Source organism: Melospiza melodia, chromosome 15, assembly GCF_035770615.1.
Source record: "Melospiza melodia melodia isolate bMelMel2 chromosome 15, bMelMel2.pri, whole genome shotgun sequence".
NCBI lineage: Eukaryota > Metazoa > Chordata > Aves > Passeriformes > Passerellidae > Melospiza > Melospiza melodia.
Window position 1 is genome coordinate 6,916,290 of NC_086208.1, and position 16,627 is coordinate 6,932,916.

General features: G+C 40.4%; 1 protein-coding gene across 1 annotated transcript in view; it reads left to right on the plus strand.

Annotated features, from left to right (window-relative positions):
- Positions 1-329: 329 nt before the first annotated feature.
- Positions 330-16,627, plus strand: part of ADAM10 (ADAM metallopeptidase domain 10) — a 42,181-nt gene continuing 25,883 nt past the window's right edge. Inside the window, exons 1-2 of the mRNA XM_063169586.1 lie at positions 330-460; positions 8,651-8,801. Coding sequence (XP_063025656.1) covers positions 406-460; positions 8,651-8,801 — 206 coding nt within the window. The 5' untranslated portion in view covers positions 330-405. The remainder of the gene's footprint in view (positions 461-8,650; positions 8,802-16,627) is intronic.

Consider the following 16,627-nt stretch of genomic DNA (forward strand, 5'->3'; position numbering starts at 1 on the left):
AAGCGGCGGGAGAGGCCCCGCCCCTCGCGCGGCCCCGCCCCAGGGCGTGTTCACAGGACCCCGCCCCTTCCGCCGAGCCCCGCCCCCTTGCGCGTGGGCGGGGCGGGGCGTTCCGCGCGCTCTGGGCGTGTCCCGCGGCCCCGCCCCGCCGGCGGCGTCTGGCGCGCGCGCGGGCGGAGGGAGCGGCGGCGCGCGGAGCGGAGGGAGGGGGGGCAGTGCTGCCGGGGAGCCGTCGATCCTCCCGGGCGATCCGCTGCCGTTCCGTGGGCGGGAACAGTCCTCGGGAGCGGCGGGGGACAAAGCGGAGGGAGGCACCCAGCTCGCCCCTCCCTATCCCGCCCGGCGCCGGTCTGGGGCGGATGTGCCGTGGGTAGGCGGCGGCGGCGGGGCCTGCGCCCGGTGGAGATGGATCTGGCGGGGACGATAATCCTGCTGTGCTCCTGCGCGGCGGGCGCTGGAGGTGAGGAGCCGCCCGGCCTCGCGGGGCCCTGCTTTGGGGCCGTCTCCCTTCCTCTCTCCCTCCCTCCTTCTTCCCTCTGTCTTTCTCTCTCTCTCTCCCGTCTCCGGCGCTCGGGGCCGGGGGCGGCGGGCCCCGCTCTCCGGGGCGCCCCGGCGCCAGGGCCGCGGCTGGGCCGCCAGCCGGGCTCCCCGTTCCGCCCGCTGCTTCAGCCCGGCCGGGCCTCTCCCCGCCGCCCGGGGCCGGCCTGGCGCCCCGCGCCTTCCCCGGGACTTTCCCCGCCGAGGAGCGGGTCAGTTGTCCTCCGCTCTTCTTCCCCCTCGGGTCCTTCTCTCTGCGCTCGGCTGTGTTTGTTTGTTTTCCCCTCCCGGCTCCGCTTCCGTCCCTCAGGACTTCCCCCCGGTCCCGGTGGCCGCTTCCCGGCTCCCTGCCCTCGCGGCCGCTTCTCTCTCCCCGAAACCGGGAAAGACGGGCAGGCGGAAAGTTCAGCTTAAGGAAATAAAAGAGGAGCCCGGGTTCTGCCCGTGACTTCCAGCAGGGTCTCCGCTCCCCCAGGCCGGGGCTAAACTCGCTTGTGTTTATGGGGACGTGTAACTGTATCGGCTCCCGTTAGGAATTGTTCCTCGGCGTTAGGAGCTGGGCAGTTTCTCCACTGCGCCTGGTCATATTTAATTGACCAAATCATGGCAGGGAAAATAGTTTCGACTTTGTACAGAGAAAGAGTTTCGGGAAGGGTGGACTTGGGAGGGTGTTTCTAGAGAACTGTGGGTGGAACAACTGATAAAGACTTGTTTCCTCTGTTTCATTTGGCACCTTTCTGATTTATCTGGGCTCTGCCTCTGTGTGCATCAATATGTAGGTTTATTAACAAAGAAGCTAGCGCTAAATGCTGGTCTTCCACACATTCTCAAAAAGTAACATCAAAGTATGGGAAACTTCAGTTGCTTGTATTTGTGGCTAAGCCGTGAGAAAAAAAGCAGCCTGATTTGTATGGTCAGAAGCCATCCTGTTATTTGTATGATTAGGAGTGGGATGCACTAAAGAATTTACGTTTTTCTTCGTGGATTTTTGTAAGCTATCGAGATATTTCAGACTTAATTTTTGGCATGCTTTCAAGGCGTCTTTGTTTTCTGAACTAAATGGTGCTGGCACAGAACTAACTCAAAATAATTAATTAACCAGTTGTGAGGGTTGTTTTCACTGTTTAGTTCCAGGCAGGCAATTGTGCCTTAAAAATCGTAGTAAAAATGTGAGGTGCAGTCCTCTGGATATATAGATGGAAGTTCATGAAATGTATTTCAGAAATTCCTGTTAATTTTTTTCTCTGGGAGAGGAATAGGCATCGTCAACGTTTCTGGGGACTAGGAAGCACACCTCGCTATTAGTTGGTAGAAGTGCATGTCTTTGGTATGTTACAGTGCAGGTAAATCTTTAAAGAAAGATTAATAATGCTGGATAGAAATCTGGTGATAGTGCCAATACACATCTCTAAAATATCCAGTGGAACATTTCTTGTAAAAGTCTGACTGTAATTATGAAAGATTTGCCATAGTTCTGTGTTAAATTAAAAATAGACTTTTAAGTTTAGGAAGGTCTATTTTACCTGTGTTCACATTTCTAGAGTTTCTTATATGCTGCAAATATTTTTGTTTATTGAAAAATAGGTTCTTCATTTGCATATTTTCCCTTCTAGGCAGGCATTAATATCTGTGTGGAAAGGGCAAGTTCATGACTCTTGAAGAAGTTACAGTGAGAGGAGTGCAAACTGCAAAGGACTGATAAGAACCCAAAAATTACATTTCATTTATGTGCAGTGCATCTGGTCTCATTAATCGTACACAGATCTTGAAGCTAAGTTTCATTTATCTGTAAAGTTGTCTGGGTTTAAGCCACATAGGTATTAAATAGTAATAATTTTGAAAATTTCATTAATCTGCACTTCAAAAATAATTAGGAGTTTGTATGTTTGGTCTAAGATTGGATTATGTTTATGGGATACCCGAGGTTGAACTCTTTCAGAATTACACAAGTGAATGTGTACTGTGCAGGCACTCTACATATTCTATATATAAAGGTATAGATTAATAAAACCAACTGTAGCATTACCTCAGAGCTAAGTATGAATCATAAAATCAACTTCTAAAAAAATGGCACAGCATAATTTGCATGGTTTATTTGAAAAGGTTAAGTGAAATCTCTTTGTTTTCTTAAAAAAATATTTTCAGTTCTCATTTTTATTGTTCTTAAAATTGCAAGGGGAATGCAATCCAAAGCAATCAGTAGTGCTGCTGCCCTGTGAAATGTACTGCAGAGTCTGTCCTGGGCTGCTTCATAGTTTTGGAAGGTTGTGTCTGTGTGGTTAAAGCAGAGGCGTTATCAGAAGTTTGGCCTTAAATGCCCACAAACATTCTTGGTCAGGTTCTGGTATTAGATCACTTTAGTGTTTTCTTCTGCTTTCTTTGCTTCCACTGCATAAATATCACCTTCATGAAACCAGTGGTCCAGCAGGTCAGTTTGGGTACTGTTTAAATAGTATAAGAAGGAAAAGCCACACCATTTATTTTGTTTTCTTTCTGATAGTAATTAGGGAAAGCTAGAATTTAATTTCTGGTATATGGTGTCTACTTGAGATAGGGTATATTGTACCGTGACTTTTAAGAATTCTTTTTTTAAAAGTGAATCTCAGCATCTTCCCAACACCCCTGGAACTGCTTGGTTTAAGGCATCTCTTCTCTCACTGCTGCTGTCATGAATTTTGATGTGTGTGAAGTGGTGCTTCAGTTGGGTGATATTATTGGCAGCTTTTTGCAGCATGCTTTATTGCATGTGATGAGGATGCATACAGGTATATTAATCAGTACTTAATTACCCATACATAATGATGTTCACAGAGGAATGGAAATAACTAATTTAACCTCTCCTTCTACCTAAGAGTCATTAAAAAAAAAAAAAAAAAGGGAAAAAGCAATAGCAAACACAAAGGAGAACTGTTGAGGTCTCTGACAAGCTTGGATTTAACAAGAGTGACCATGCTTTGGCTAGGCTGATGAAATGCTGAATATCATTGCAAATTTATGATAAATAGTTTCTTGTCCCTGGTACAACATGCTCTTTTTATGTTTCTTGGACTTCCAAGTTGTATCTTAGTGTCTTGTACTGCTGGATGTTGAACTGCCTATTTCCCAGTGAGCATGGGAGAAATTCTGCTTTTTTTCTGGACACATGGGGGAGTTGTGGGAAGGCATTTATGAGCTATCAGCATCTGAGTGATTTAGTTGTGTTCTTATTATAAATTGAGAAGAACAGTAGCCTTCATAAATATGGCAGCATTCAGCCTCCAACATTTATTTGGAGTTGAAAATAAAAACATTATGGCTGAGACAGTGCCTAGTCAAGACAGCTGTCAGATGGTTGTTTCAGAAATGCCTGTGGTAATTAAAAATAAATAAAATCAGATGTTTAGGTGATTGCTTTGAAATACTATTGCCCAAAAGCCTCAGAGTGCAGTTTGTTTATACTTTCAAAAGATGCAAAGGTTCATTTTGCAGCATGGCAGGGCTGCTGTACTGAGTTACTGCTGTCTGGAGGTCCTGCCCTGGCCCTGCAATCCCACCTCTCCTCCTGGCATGAGAAGTCAATCCAAAGAAAAAAAAATTAATCAGTTCCTGCAGATGTGTAACTAGAGTTGCTTTATTGAGCAAACCCAGGGCTGATGGGGAAGAAGAACTGGGACTTTCACAGGGTGGAGGGGAAGAAGGTCAATAAAAAGCAGACATGTGCTGGCACTGGTGTTGCCATACTGTCTGACCGTGCCCTAAATGGAGGCCTCAGTGAAGGGAAATGATCCTGACTTGACTTCTTGATTACATGTTTTTCTTTCACCAAAAACTCACTTGACCAGAAAAGAGAGAATATTTTTGTCAGCTGAACCTAGTGCCAGTGCAAGGGAAGAATGGAAACAGAGTAGGTGTAAAAGGGCAGCAGGGCCTGCCCTTCTGCTGGCAGTTTGGAAACAACAGCCTGAATAAATTCTTCAGAGAAGTCCAAGTCAGGAGGTATATGGTAGAATTTCTGCCTTGCTAAATCTCAATGCAGTGTACATTCTTTAATGTCCCGTGTAAATGGAGCTTTTTTTGTAAGATAGATAAACTGTATGTTGAAAATAACTTGAAGCAAAAGTTGCTTTGATTATCTTAATTGAAATTATAATAATAATTCTCTACAAGATGTTTATCACATGCTGGCATTTTAAATCTGCCAATTAGTGATGATGCTTGCAGTAATAAGACTTGTCTGGTGAGTTAGCTTGGCTTCTGCAGAATTTCTGATACTCTCTCAAGTTGTGTTCTGTGCTTTTTTCCACCCCACTAACAAACTTGAGTTGTGCTTGAGCTATTTGCATTTGTCATGCAAGTTTTAATCTGAGTGGTTTAATGCAAACTTCATCTTTTAGAACAGTGCATGCTTGATTTATCCTCTTATGGGAAGTTAAATGTTACTCTGTTTTATAATGATGTGTATAAAATTAATAGATATTTATATTTACATGGGTAAACTTTCAGTACTGTTTATTACTAGTCATTTTTTTTGTGCATGGAGCTAGCTTCCATAAAAATGTCCTCCAGAATCTTCACAGACACTGAGATTAGTCTGACCAGCCTGTAATTCTCCAGGCCCTGCTCCTTGAAGATGTGGATGACATTTGTCAGGAGCTTTTTAGAAAGGTGATGGAAGCCTTGAAGTGGGTCCAGGCAGCCCCCTCAGCACTCCTGGACACATCCCATCTGATCCTGTGGGCTTGTGGATATCCAGGTGGCTGCAGTGTTCCCCTGCTCGTGTCATCTGCTGCAGGTGCAGGCTGGGAAGGGTTTGTCTGGGGGGAAAAGCTCTTCATGGTTTTCTCTGGGAAAATAACTGACCAGGGAATCCTTGAGCACATCCCACCAGAGAACTGCTCCATGTGTTTGCTCACCTTGTGCCAGGAAGCTCACAGCTACAATCACAGGGATGATCCAATTTAGCCTTTGCATAAGGCTGGTTAGAAGGTGAGAGTACATGTCTCAGACTCCATACCTGTCCAGTGGGATTTGTTTGTTCACAGCAACAACAACTGTAGATGCTTCACAGCTCTCTAGGGATCCTGAAGAGTTGTATATCCCCACACAAAACATCTTTCACAGGGACTGGCACACTGAGACATTTGCCTAAATGCTCTGCTGGATTCTGTTTTAAGTCCTTCCCGGTGTTTGGTTCTAAGCTGGTGAGAGTAAAGCTTCGTTCCTGCAGGGAATTTGTCGCAGGAAATGCCACATCTAGTTTAGCAAGTCTTTGGAAGACTGTACTGTCAAGTTCAAAAGCCATCCCCTTGTCAGTGTCTGATGTCTGTATCCTAAAGGGTTTCTGTCTCCCAGCTTAGTGTTTAGGTGGAGTGTAATGTTGTTTTATTCCACCAGATTGCCTGGAAGGCATCACGCTGTTTTGTTTTGTTGATGGCAACATGACACATGGAATTTGTAGAGCAGTTCCCATAAACTACATTTAGGTGTTCATGGTTCAGTGTTTGTTACTGTGGGCTTCCTGACTGTATCCTTAATTGAAAAGATCCTTGTCATGCAATCTTTGTTAAAAAAACCCAAACCCCAAGTTTTTCATTTACAGAAAATAGGGTAGTGTTTGTAACAGAGGTTGGGATCTGGTGTGTGCTATCATAATGATTTCTTGGGGTGTGCCACTTCCAGATTCTGTGAAAGACTTCTTCCTTTTTGATGCAGTCTTCTAATTACACAGACTGGACCAGCTGTTCTAACTGCCTCGTGTAACTCAGTTTAATGAACTTTTGCCTCAGAATCCTCTATAGATTCCTGTGTTACTATGGTTGAGCTACTTATTAAGCTACCTTTGTAAAGAAGATAATCCCTTTTGATAGGTATCTGATTTAATTACAAGGAGAGTGTGATCAGTTGCAGACTTTGAATGCTGTAGCAATGTTGATGTTACAGAGGTTTCTGGAAGTGAAACTGTTAATTTTGAAGCATTAAGTCCCTTTTTGGAGAAGCCATAATGCTCTAGGTGCTGTGCAGCTGCTCTGCTTAAGCAAAAAGAGAGCAGCAGGAGTGTTTGTGTTAAGTGTTTGCTATGAGAGTACTTAAAACATAAGGAGTTCTTTAAGTTTTGGAGAAAAGGAAAAGAAAGTGTTGTTTCCCTGTGTGATCATACCAAGTGTATTAATTTTTTGTTGTTGTTAAGAAGCAATATCTTTGCTTAAAACCCTCTGCTTTTCCTTAGCAGAGAGAACAGTTATAAAACTTCTAATGTCAGTAGTCTTTGGCTGTCTTGTCACAGTAGTTAGCACTTAAAAACTATTCTTTGTGACTCAGTTAAACACTGTCTCTCATCTTTTCACGTGGTCATGAGACCTGGATCGAGTGCCAAGTGTCATTGGGTCTTCAGTAAGTTGTCACACTTGGAAATATTTTTTTTTCTGGGTGCCTGAAGCTGTTTGAAGTGTCTTGCAATACTGAGAAGAGAAATGGTCTCTAACATTTTAAGGAGTGCATTATTACAAGCTTCCTTCAGTTTAAAAATGATTCTGGAGCACAGGGGTTTACACATTCTGCAGTGCACTTACTCTCTAGTTTTGATCAAGTTCTTAAAGCAAGTTTTTAATATAATATTCTAGATTCAGGTTCATTTAACAATTAAAACTTATAAGTTTTAGCCTATATCAATTAATTTTGAAGCTTGTCTTCTTAAATGTTGACACTTCTGGGTCATACACCTGGAATTGGAAAGCGTGTATCTGTAGTCAGGCACATGCATATATTGTGCATGATCTCAGGCCAATCTGATTTGGTACATAGAAGTTCTTGGGTTATAGGAGGTGTTATAGTTCATTTTGGAGGGATTCTGTTGGAAGTGATGAGAGAAACAACAGAAACAGACAGCATCCTGTATCCTCACAACTCCTGCTAGTTACTGAAACCTTTTAATGGTCCTGTGTCTTACTGGGATTAGAATTAATGTGGACTTCCTTGAGCCACACATTTTAAACATTTCAAGGTGCCTAAGACACTTTCCTTTTTGGAAACCCGAGTGAGAATGGACATGTGTTTTGAGACTGAGAGTGAGAGGAAATTAGAATGAAGTTTTGTTATTGGAATGTATTTGCAGTTAACAATGAAGAGTCAACATTTGCAGAAGCCTACAGTACTGTGAGTAAATTTGAATGGGATTTCTCTGCAGTATAGCATTAATTGAATTTTAAACAGATACAGCAATATCATCTTGTGCACATGGCTGCTAAATGCAAGCAATGCATTTGAAAGTATTAATTTACTTGGCCATCTTTTAGATATCTGAAGAAAAATACCACATGTCGTGCCTGACAACTAACATTTAGGTTGGTTTGAAGTTAAATTGATTATGAGATAGTATTGTTTCTTCTTGCATAATTCAGAGTTCCTCTAGTTTTCTCCACAAGTTGTATTTTGGGGCTCTTTTAGTGATTAGTGTCTCTTCCTCCATCAGGATAGGAGGGTAAAAATCTTTGCCATTTTCTTCCATGAACTCATTTTAACATAAAGCATAAATATTACCCTAGAAGGAATTGTACAAAATAGACTAAACTGAATCTACATCTCTGGAGATACATTTTAATAAAACTTTTCCATGTGGTAGAACATTCCATGTGATACAAAATGTGTTGCTAGGTGTCATGATTTGCTCTTAATTTCCCTGGATATTTCACATGTAGACTACCATCATTCTGAGCAGATAGTGTGGTGTCACGACTGCAGAGTGAAGTTGGAAGCACAATTTCAGGGAACCTGAAGAGAGATATTCAGCTGTTGCACTTCTTATTTTGAATCAGGAGTGCTTTTCTAAAACATTTCTCAAGCATTCCTGTTGACAGCAATGTAGTTTGCATTGTGGGGTAGTTTTGGAGTAAATGAACTATACTTGTATTGAAATTCAAGTAGAAGATGCTTTCAAAGGCCCATCTGATGCACTTGTAGCTGCAGATTTTGTCGTGTCTGTGGGACTAGAGTAGAATGAATCTGATGTGTACAAAGGAGAAAAATAAATTAAAATGGATAAAATGTGGAATTTGGGTCCTTGTTACCAACTGCTTTGCACCACATGTCTGCCATGCCTGGTAGTATGGTTATAACCTTGCTTGTCTCTGTTTTCCAGGCCAGTATGGAAATCCTCTAAACAAGTACATTAGACACTATGAGGGACTGTCCTATGACGTGGATTTGTTACACCAAAAACACCAGCGTGCCAAACGAGCAGTGTCACATGAGGAGCAGTTCTTGCGCCTGGATTTCCATGCTCATGGAAGGTTAGTGATACCTTAAAGGTGTTTGCTTTAAATATTTTATTCATGTGTTTTAATTGGAGTGAAATGGAAAGGATTAAATGCATCCACCAAAATAACATCAGCTAGAATACACCACATTGCACTGTGGGCAATTGCTGTGAATATTTTCTCTCATGTCCAGTTTAGGTTTGAAATTGTTACTTGCAAGCACTTCTTCAAGCATCTGATGGTAACTATTGCTACACTTTGAAGCTTAAATAATGGAATCATACTGGAAACAGAATGGTAATTGATTCTGAGTTTATAATGCAGTTTTGTGTTGCATATATAATTGTTTTTTTAAATTTTTTTTCCCAAGAATTGTGCCAAACTGCCTGAGAAAATGTAATTGAGAAAAAGCAACATTTCAAATTGCATTTGAAGCTGCAAGATAGGCCAAAAATTCTGTTTTGTGTGTACTGGTGTTACCTGATTTTTTGTGCTATTGTGAAATTTAGAAATTATTTGACATGAGGAAAGATGGTTACTGTTACGAGACATGCTTTGCCTTGCATTTAACGTGTAAGATCCAGTATGAAGTTAGATATTCAGTGTGACTAACTGAAGTATAATTTGTAGGTTTTCACTTAGGTACATCTCATTGCAATTTGGAATAGCCTGCTTTTGTATAACCCAGGATAACAGGAAGAAAGTTATAATATTTGGGTCCATATCTTAGTTTCTGTGACTTCCTGCTTTGGGGCAACACTCTCTTAATATATTTCAAGAATGTGTAATGCCCTTCTTTTTCTTGTTATTTCAGTTACAATTGAAGTATTTAGAACTTGATAAATAATTGTTAGCCATATACTGAAACAAAAGAAGTTTTACAGAGAAAATATAAACCTGGGTCTCCTGAATCTGTTTGGGATATTTTTTTCTGAGTAAGTGTTTTGGTTTTGTGCCAGCTTGTCATTTCCTCAGGGAATGAAGTGTTGTTCCTGGAGGTTTCTGATGTAATGACTGAATTTCAGTGCATGCTGCTGGAAGGCCAGCATTGGGGTTGTATTTCTAAATGCCGTGGAACTACAACCCAAATCCTGATATTGAAGCCCTCTCCTTAAAACCATGTTTTCAAGTGTGAGTTTTAGTCCAAGGAATTTTATTGTTTAAAGAAGAGTCATAGTGCTGCTTTCTCTGCTGTAACTTCACTGGCAGTCTCTAGTTTTCCCTTTAAAATTGTTCTAAAAAACAAGCCTGCAGAGTAGAATGCTCCAGAGGCTCCCCACAGTGTAAACCTTGCTACTTTTAAATTTCCAGCAAGGTTTCAAGGCAGTGAAGTTCAGTTTGAGCCTAATGCTGCCACTTCTAAGCTGCAGGCTGGTGGATAATTTAAGCTCACTGAAGTGTGCACTGCTGCAGAGAGAAACAGGCCTAACCACATTCCCAGCATCATCCTTGTGCTAGCACTGCTAGTGTTAAAGCCATGCCAGGAATAGCATCTGGAACTAATCTGTCTAAAAATTATTTGGGGAAAAAAACCCCAGTGTGACTTGAAGGAGTGATGGAAGAAGGATGAAACCACTCTTGCTGGGACCAGGCCACATTACAGGCCACTTGAGCAGGCTCCTCTTGTCATTGGTAAAGATCCCATAATAATCTTCTGTAAGACAGAGCTGCTAGCTTAGGCTCTGAGTTCTCTTTGTGGTGAGAGGGGGGTTGAAAATCCTTATCCCGTAAAAATGGTAGTTGCACATAGGATAATGTTTTAAAAAACATTTCCTCTCTTACTTCACAGAGAAAGACCACACTTTAGTCAATCAGGTTTATAAATATTTTGGTAACAGCTACCTTTACTCATGAAGAAAAATGTTGGCGTTTATATGTGGAATTGATTATAAATCCCTATGGTTTGAGGCACAAATCCATTATTAACTGAGGAGGCTGATTGGAAACTGACTGTAAGGTCAAGCCAGTCCATAGTCTAGGAGTTGGGTAGTTTCCTGTGGCACATCTAACACTTCCTGCCAAAGAGAGGGTAGTTAACGGGATGTAAATTTAGTCCAAAGTTCCTGTTTATCAATTTGGATGAGTTCTTACAAAATATTTTCATTTTGCTTTAAATATGAATTAGGAAGGATCAAGTGAATTGGTTTTACTTCACAGAGTCTGTTTATTTGCTTTGAAGGTATGTAGCAGTTTGAGAAGCTGCATAAGTAGGATTGGCTTTTTGCAGTTGCAGCTGGTTTATTGTGAGTAACTAAGTGATTTATGTCATCACTGAGAGGAACAAAAGTAAAGCTTTTCTAGCAAGCATTGGAGTTACTTTGTGTGAAGGTAGGAAATAAAGCTTTTGCAGAACACTTGAATGATGTAGATATAGGCTGTGGGCTTTTAAAGTGCTGTGGCATTTAAAAACAGATGGTGAAACTTAAAAGCATTCAGTCAATATGAGAGTTGAGATTCTGAAAACTTTTATCTGATTTTTTTAAATGGCCTTTTACCACATGGTCTATTAGGGTTTGTCCAAGTGTAGTGGTTCATTGGCACACAAGTGTGCAACTTGCATCCCCTTAATAAATCTAGTAAACAGCTTCTACTTACGAGGACTGAAATGACAGTCTTGTGTTTTGATTTGGATTCTGATGAAATGGCTGTGTTTTGTAGCCAGGAAACAATGGGAAAGCTGTCCTAATATTTACTGCTGTTCTCTGCTGGCAGCAGCAAGTGAAGCTGGGCCACTGTGGTTCTCAGGCTGTGTCTCTGTGAGCAGTTGGAACTTCTAAACTTCATCTTTTGGTGTGTGCCAAAGGAAGCACCTGCTGCTCACGTGGCCAGGCAAGATGGGAAAGTGATTTGGCTGCTTCTTTTTCACTGAGGTTAATTGGTTCTTCTGTTCCGTGTAGAGGCAAATTTGCTTTAAGGAGGAGTGCAGAACTAAGCAGCAGTGGTGAGAGGGAGGATGCAGCACCAGCCTTTTCTGTGGCAGTGCTGACATATGCCAGATAAGCATTCATCAGACTTACACTTTCATTGTCCAGAAAATAGCTGGCAGCTACCAGTATTTTAGGATTGTGTTAGTAGCATCTGTTCTTTTCAGTGGGCTGTTTAGATTTAAGAACTGTATCTCATAGTACCCTTCTGTTGAAAAAGGAAAAAATAAAACCACAATTTAAATATTACTTATTTATACCAAATGAAAGGGACCATTTAACTATGGGCTAATAGTTAAATAATGAAATAGATACTGAAATGGTGGAATTAAACCCAAAGCTACCTTTTTCATACCAGATTTAGTAATTCTACAAGTGAATGTATCATATACCATCACTCAGAAACCTTCTCTGTTTAACTTTCATCTGAAAGTTAGATGCCACACAATATACTGCTCAGAATAAAAGTTTTTCAAAATCTTTGTTGTTTGGTAATACAAAATACATATTCTTAGGGTAAATGCAATGAGCCAGACTGAACCAGCCCACTCTTCAGTGCTGAAATACTAACTTAGTAGGACAATTAAAATTGCTGAAACTGAGCTACAAATCCTCATTAATTCTTTTTTATAATAAACCGTGTATTAGATTAATCAGCATTATTGCTTCCCCAGTAGTGTAAAATGTGCTTATTTCTGTAATGCTTCAACTTGGAAGGAATACGAAGATTTGAAATGATCCTGGGTGTGTATCAGAGCTCTTCCACCTGCCAGTTCATATTGAGTGTTCTAGTGTGATTTAATTTAAGGTGCCCTTTGAGTCCAGGAAAGACTCACACAAAGTTAATGAATGCACAGTATTAATATCTGGAACTTGGTTAATATAAAACAGTTTTTGAACCCATCCCACAGCCCTTCCCCCCAAAAAGCAAAATACAGCACAGACTCCCCAAAATACATGGATTGATTCAAAGAAGAAAAATGCCTTTGGCACTGTCTTGAGATACAGTGAAGCATTTTAAATAGAGTAACTTCCTTTTGCATGTCAGGGTAATGTCAGCAGCTTCAAAAAGGAAGTTGGGACATCACTCAAAGTGACATTGGATTTTATACAGTTTGCACCTGATCACAAAATGTGCACTTGCACTTGTTCATTTCTGACACAGCTCTTCCCCTGCAGAGAAACTGGAAAGTTTTCTTCCCTTTTTCAGTAGAAATAGTTGCAATATATTAATCATAGAATATCTTGACCTTAATTCCTATCCACTGTAGAATGTCAGAAATATGCTGAATACTTCATAGTGATTTTGAGGACAGAGCTTAAAAAACTTGGATGATGTCTGATATTCTAACTGTACTTTTTACCTAGTGACAGAACTGGGAATTCCTGAGATGCTAATGCATTCAGAAGGGAAAAGTTATGTCTGTGTATTGTTCAACTCTATTTTCAGTCAGCTTTTTATGTAATACATTACTAATAACTTATGCTTTCTAATTCTTTGCTTGATCCTGTTAATTGTCCATCCACACCCACTTTCAACACTCCTAGATTAGTTGATGACTCTTGCTTGGGAAAAGTGCCCACACAACTTGAGTGAACAGTTGAATTTTCAAGTGGTACTTGAACACATGATAACACCTGCTTATTATTAAATTAATAATTTCTTTAGGATGCTTTACAGTTTAGCTATATTTTCCTGTAGATTTTACCTAAAATTCTGTTTTTTGAGAAATACTGTAAGTTGTTCAGACATATTTGTAGGAATGTATGGTCTGTACCTGGTCCATATAGGAAAACTGTGGACCACAAAATTTCAGTTCTTAATTAAGTCTGAGGAGTTTTTTAAATTCTTGATTCTGGAGTAATCTGTAATCCTTCATATTGCCCTCATTACTCAGAACTGATAAGTGTGTTTAAACAACATCATTGTTGGCCATATTTGAGTGGTTTATGAAAACAAAGGAGGATACCTGCAGAGAAATAATACTTGATAAGCTGATTTTAGAAGTGGTGTTCTGAGCATGCTGCCATGATGAGATGGACTGAAGTTACTGAGCTAGCTACTGTTGCATTAAAGAGGAGTTTATACTGTCAACTTAAGGTTTTTATTACACTAGATGTTCTTTTTATGGCTTTCAATTTAAGTACTTTTTAAATTGTCCATACAGCACAGGGCTCAATTCATAAAATGGATCTGCCTTCTATGTTCTATGAGCCTATCAGAACAAAAAGCAGATTCAGTATTACTGGACTAATCTGAAAATGTATGTTGTGTCTTTTTCAATTCCATGTGCACTTAAACACACCCCTGAACAGCTCAACTTCTTAAATAGATTGGTTCAGCAGTAATCACATAGAACCTACTGGTTGGCTTTGTAAGACTTAGACATGAATTCTAGTAAGTGAATTTTTTGCAAGATTCACTTACTGCAACTCATTTTAGGCTGTCCTGAATTTGAAAAGGAAAAAAAATTGATATCTTTAGTTCTTACTGTGACCTTTGTAGTATTATTCACTGCTCTGTGGCAATTCTTCAATCATTAACTATCTATTGGACCTTTTAAGTTACATACCTTGACAGATAATTTATCAGACAAGACACCTGTGAATCAGGTGTCACTTCCTATATTTGTTTTGTCAAAAAACCCCAAAACCAAACCCACCTTATGCTGATGCTTGTAGGTAAAGCAGTTTGATCTTGCAGAGAATTGGGAAGCATGGTCCTAAGTTCTTATACTTTTTTTAGCTGAAATAAAGTTAAAAAATTCGGGGAGCTGCATCTGTGGGTTGAATGTCTTGTATTTTATGAGTTTAAATACAGTGAGCTGGATTATGTGTAGCCCTCAGGAAAAAAAGGCATTTGATGTTTGTCTTGGGTTTGTCTGGGAGACGTGTGGTACAATAGTGTTGGACTGGTTGGACAGCCTGGCTGAGGTGCAGCATTTCCACTGTTCTGCTTAAATTGGTATTAATGGTTTACAGCTCTATTCCCTGGCCAGCAAACTTCAGTAGACACAGCCGTGCTCTGAGAAAGTCACGTTCTTAAAATGTATATTTAAATGAATGTACCTAAGCTATGTGCTCTTATTATCATCTGGTGGGTTTATCTTCTGTGTCTTTACTTGTTTACCTAAGAAAGCTTCTTTCCTAACTACTTCCATAGTTTGAATTAATGTAGTAACTTTGCTTGTGCTTGTATTCTAGTACATCTTTACCTCTTTTCTGATTTTTGACATCTTGTTTTTGTTAGAACATGGCGTTGCATATAAATAGCCAACCTCATGTAAATACAGATGGGAAGGTTATTTTCACTAACAGGAAACCAGGATGTCAGCTCTGTGCTGAACTTCCCAAAGAAGTTTTACTGAAAGGAGTGGGGGGAAAAAAGTCAACCTTGGGTAAAGGCTGTTCTGCCTTTAAAATCTGTACACTGTCCTCTTCAGGACAGAGGGATACTTTCTCAGAGTGTAAATTAGCCAACATGTAGCTTCTTGTAACCCTGCTTGGATGGTTTCTGTTATCTAACTAGCTTGTGTTTGCAGCTCTGCATATCAAGAGTAATCAGCGGGAAATGCTTTGGAACGAGGGCTGCATCCTCACTGTAGTGTTCTAGAATACCAAGTTCAGCAAGTCTGACTTCTGAAGGTCAGGAAGGTATTTGAATAACCACAAGTGTCATCCCAGAGGTGTTAATGGAAGACAAATATAAGTTGCAAGCATTCTAGCTGGGATGGCTGAGTGTTGTAGAGATTGGGATTTGCATAAACACTTACTAGGGGATGATTCTGTGTGCATCTAGGTGGATCAAAGAAAGGGTCTCCAGGTTTATCACTCTATCATGTGCTGCTTCAAAGATGAGTTTTCTTTAGTGTAACTAGCAGGACTGTGGGAATTATCAATTAAGTGATAAAGTATGTGGTGTGTGTTTAATTGCAAGTTAAAACAATAAAAAAAATCTTCAAGGGAGCTGAGTGGATTGTGGGATGCCTTATGGAAGCAGTTAGATAGAAGAGCTCAAGTTGTTATCCCTGTCCATTTATAGGCCCCCCTTTCATTTTTCCAAGAAGACAGTCTGAGTTCTTAGGTAGGAAAAGTAAAGATAAAAGACTTGCACCTCAAGCAGAACAGTATTTTCTAGATGCTGACTTGTGAGGAGGGTGATGGAGCCACGGATGCGAGGATTTTTGATTTTTCTAGTTCCTACAGGGAAGAAAAGACTGAACCTAAAAATGAACTCTCCTTGTACTGAAGTTGTGTTACATACTGCTGCCAGCTCATCCCCTTCAGCTTCCTTTCCCCAGCCACTTCTTTCAGCTGTGGAGTAACTCCTCCATCTCCTTTTTTCCCTTTCTCAACAACCTCCTCTGGTCACTTAATGATTCTGTGGGCCTGTCACCAGTTACAGCAATTTGAGGAAAGGCAGAAAAGGGACAGCACCAAGTGCCATTTTTTTATGCCAGATAACAGCTTTTTCTGCCACTTGTGTGCAAGTCTGCAGACTTGGTACCAGTAACCCAATATATTGGACATTGCTTTGTGGTGAAATCACTGATCTTAGAAGGTAACTCATATTAAAAAGGAATGGAATAATAGATTATGCATTAACTCTTGCATGTAAGCCTTTATATACCCTTTACCAAATGTTCACAGTATATAAACATGGCTTGTTTGTTTTTCTGGGTTGTTTGTTTTTTTTTTTTTTTTTTTTTTTTTTTCTTTCAAATACCTGCTCTGATTAGAGCTTAGGATAACATAACTTGAGCCCATGGCAAAGTACCGGGTCTTAGCTAAGTGTGATGCTGTCAACTATAATTTTTTTTTTTTAATTATGACTGATTTGTTGTGTTACTTGCAAACTGGACATAGTCTCCCTGAGATAAGCTATAGAAAAATAAAAATCTACCTCTTGATAGTCTTTTGGGTACTGCCATTAAT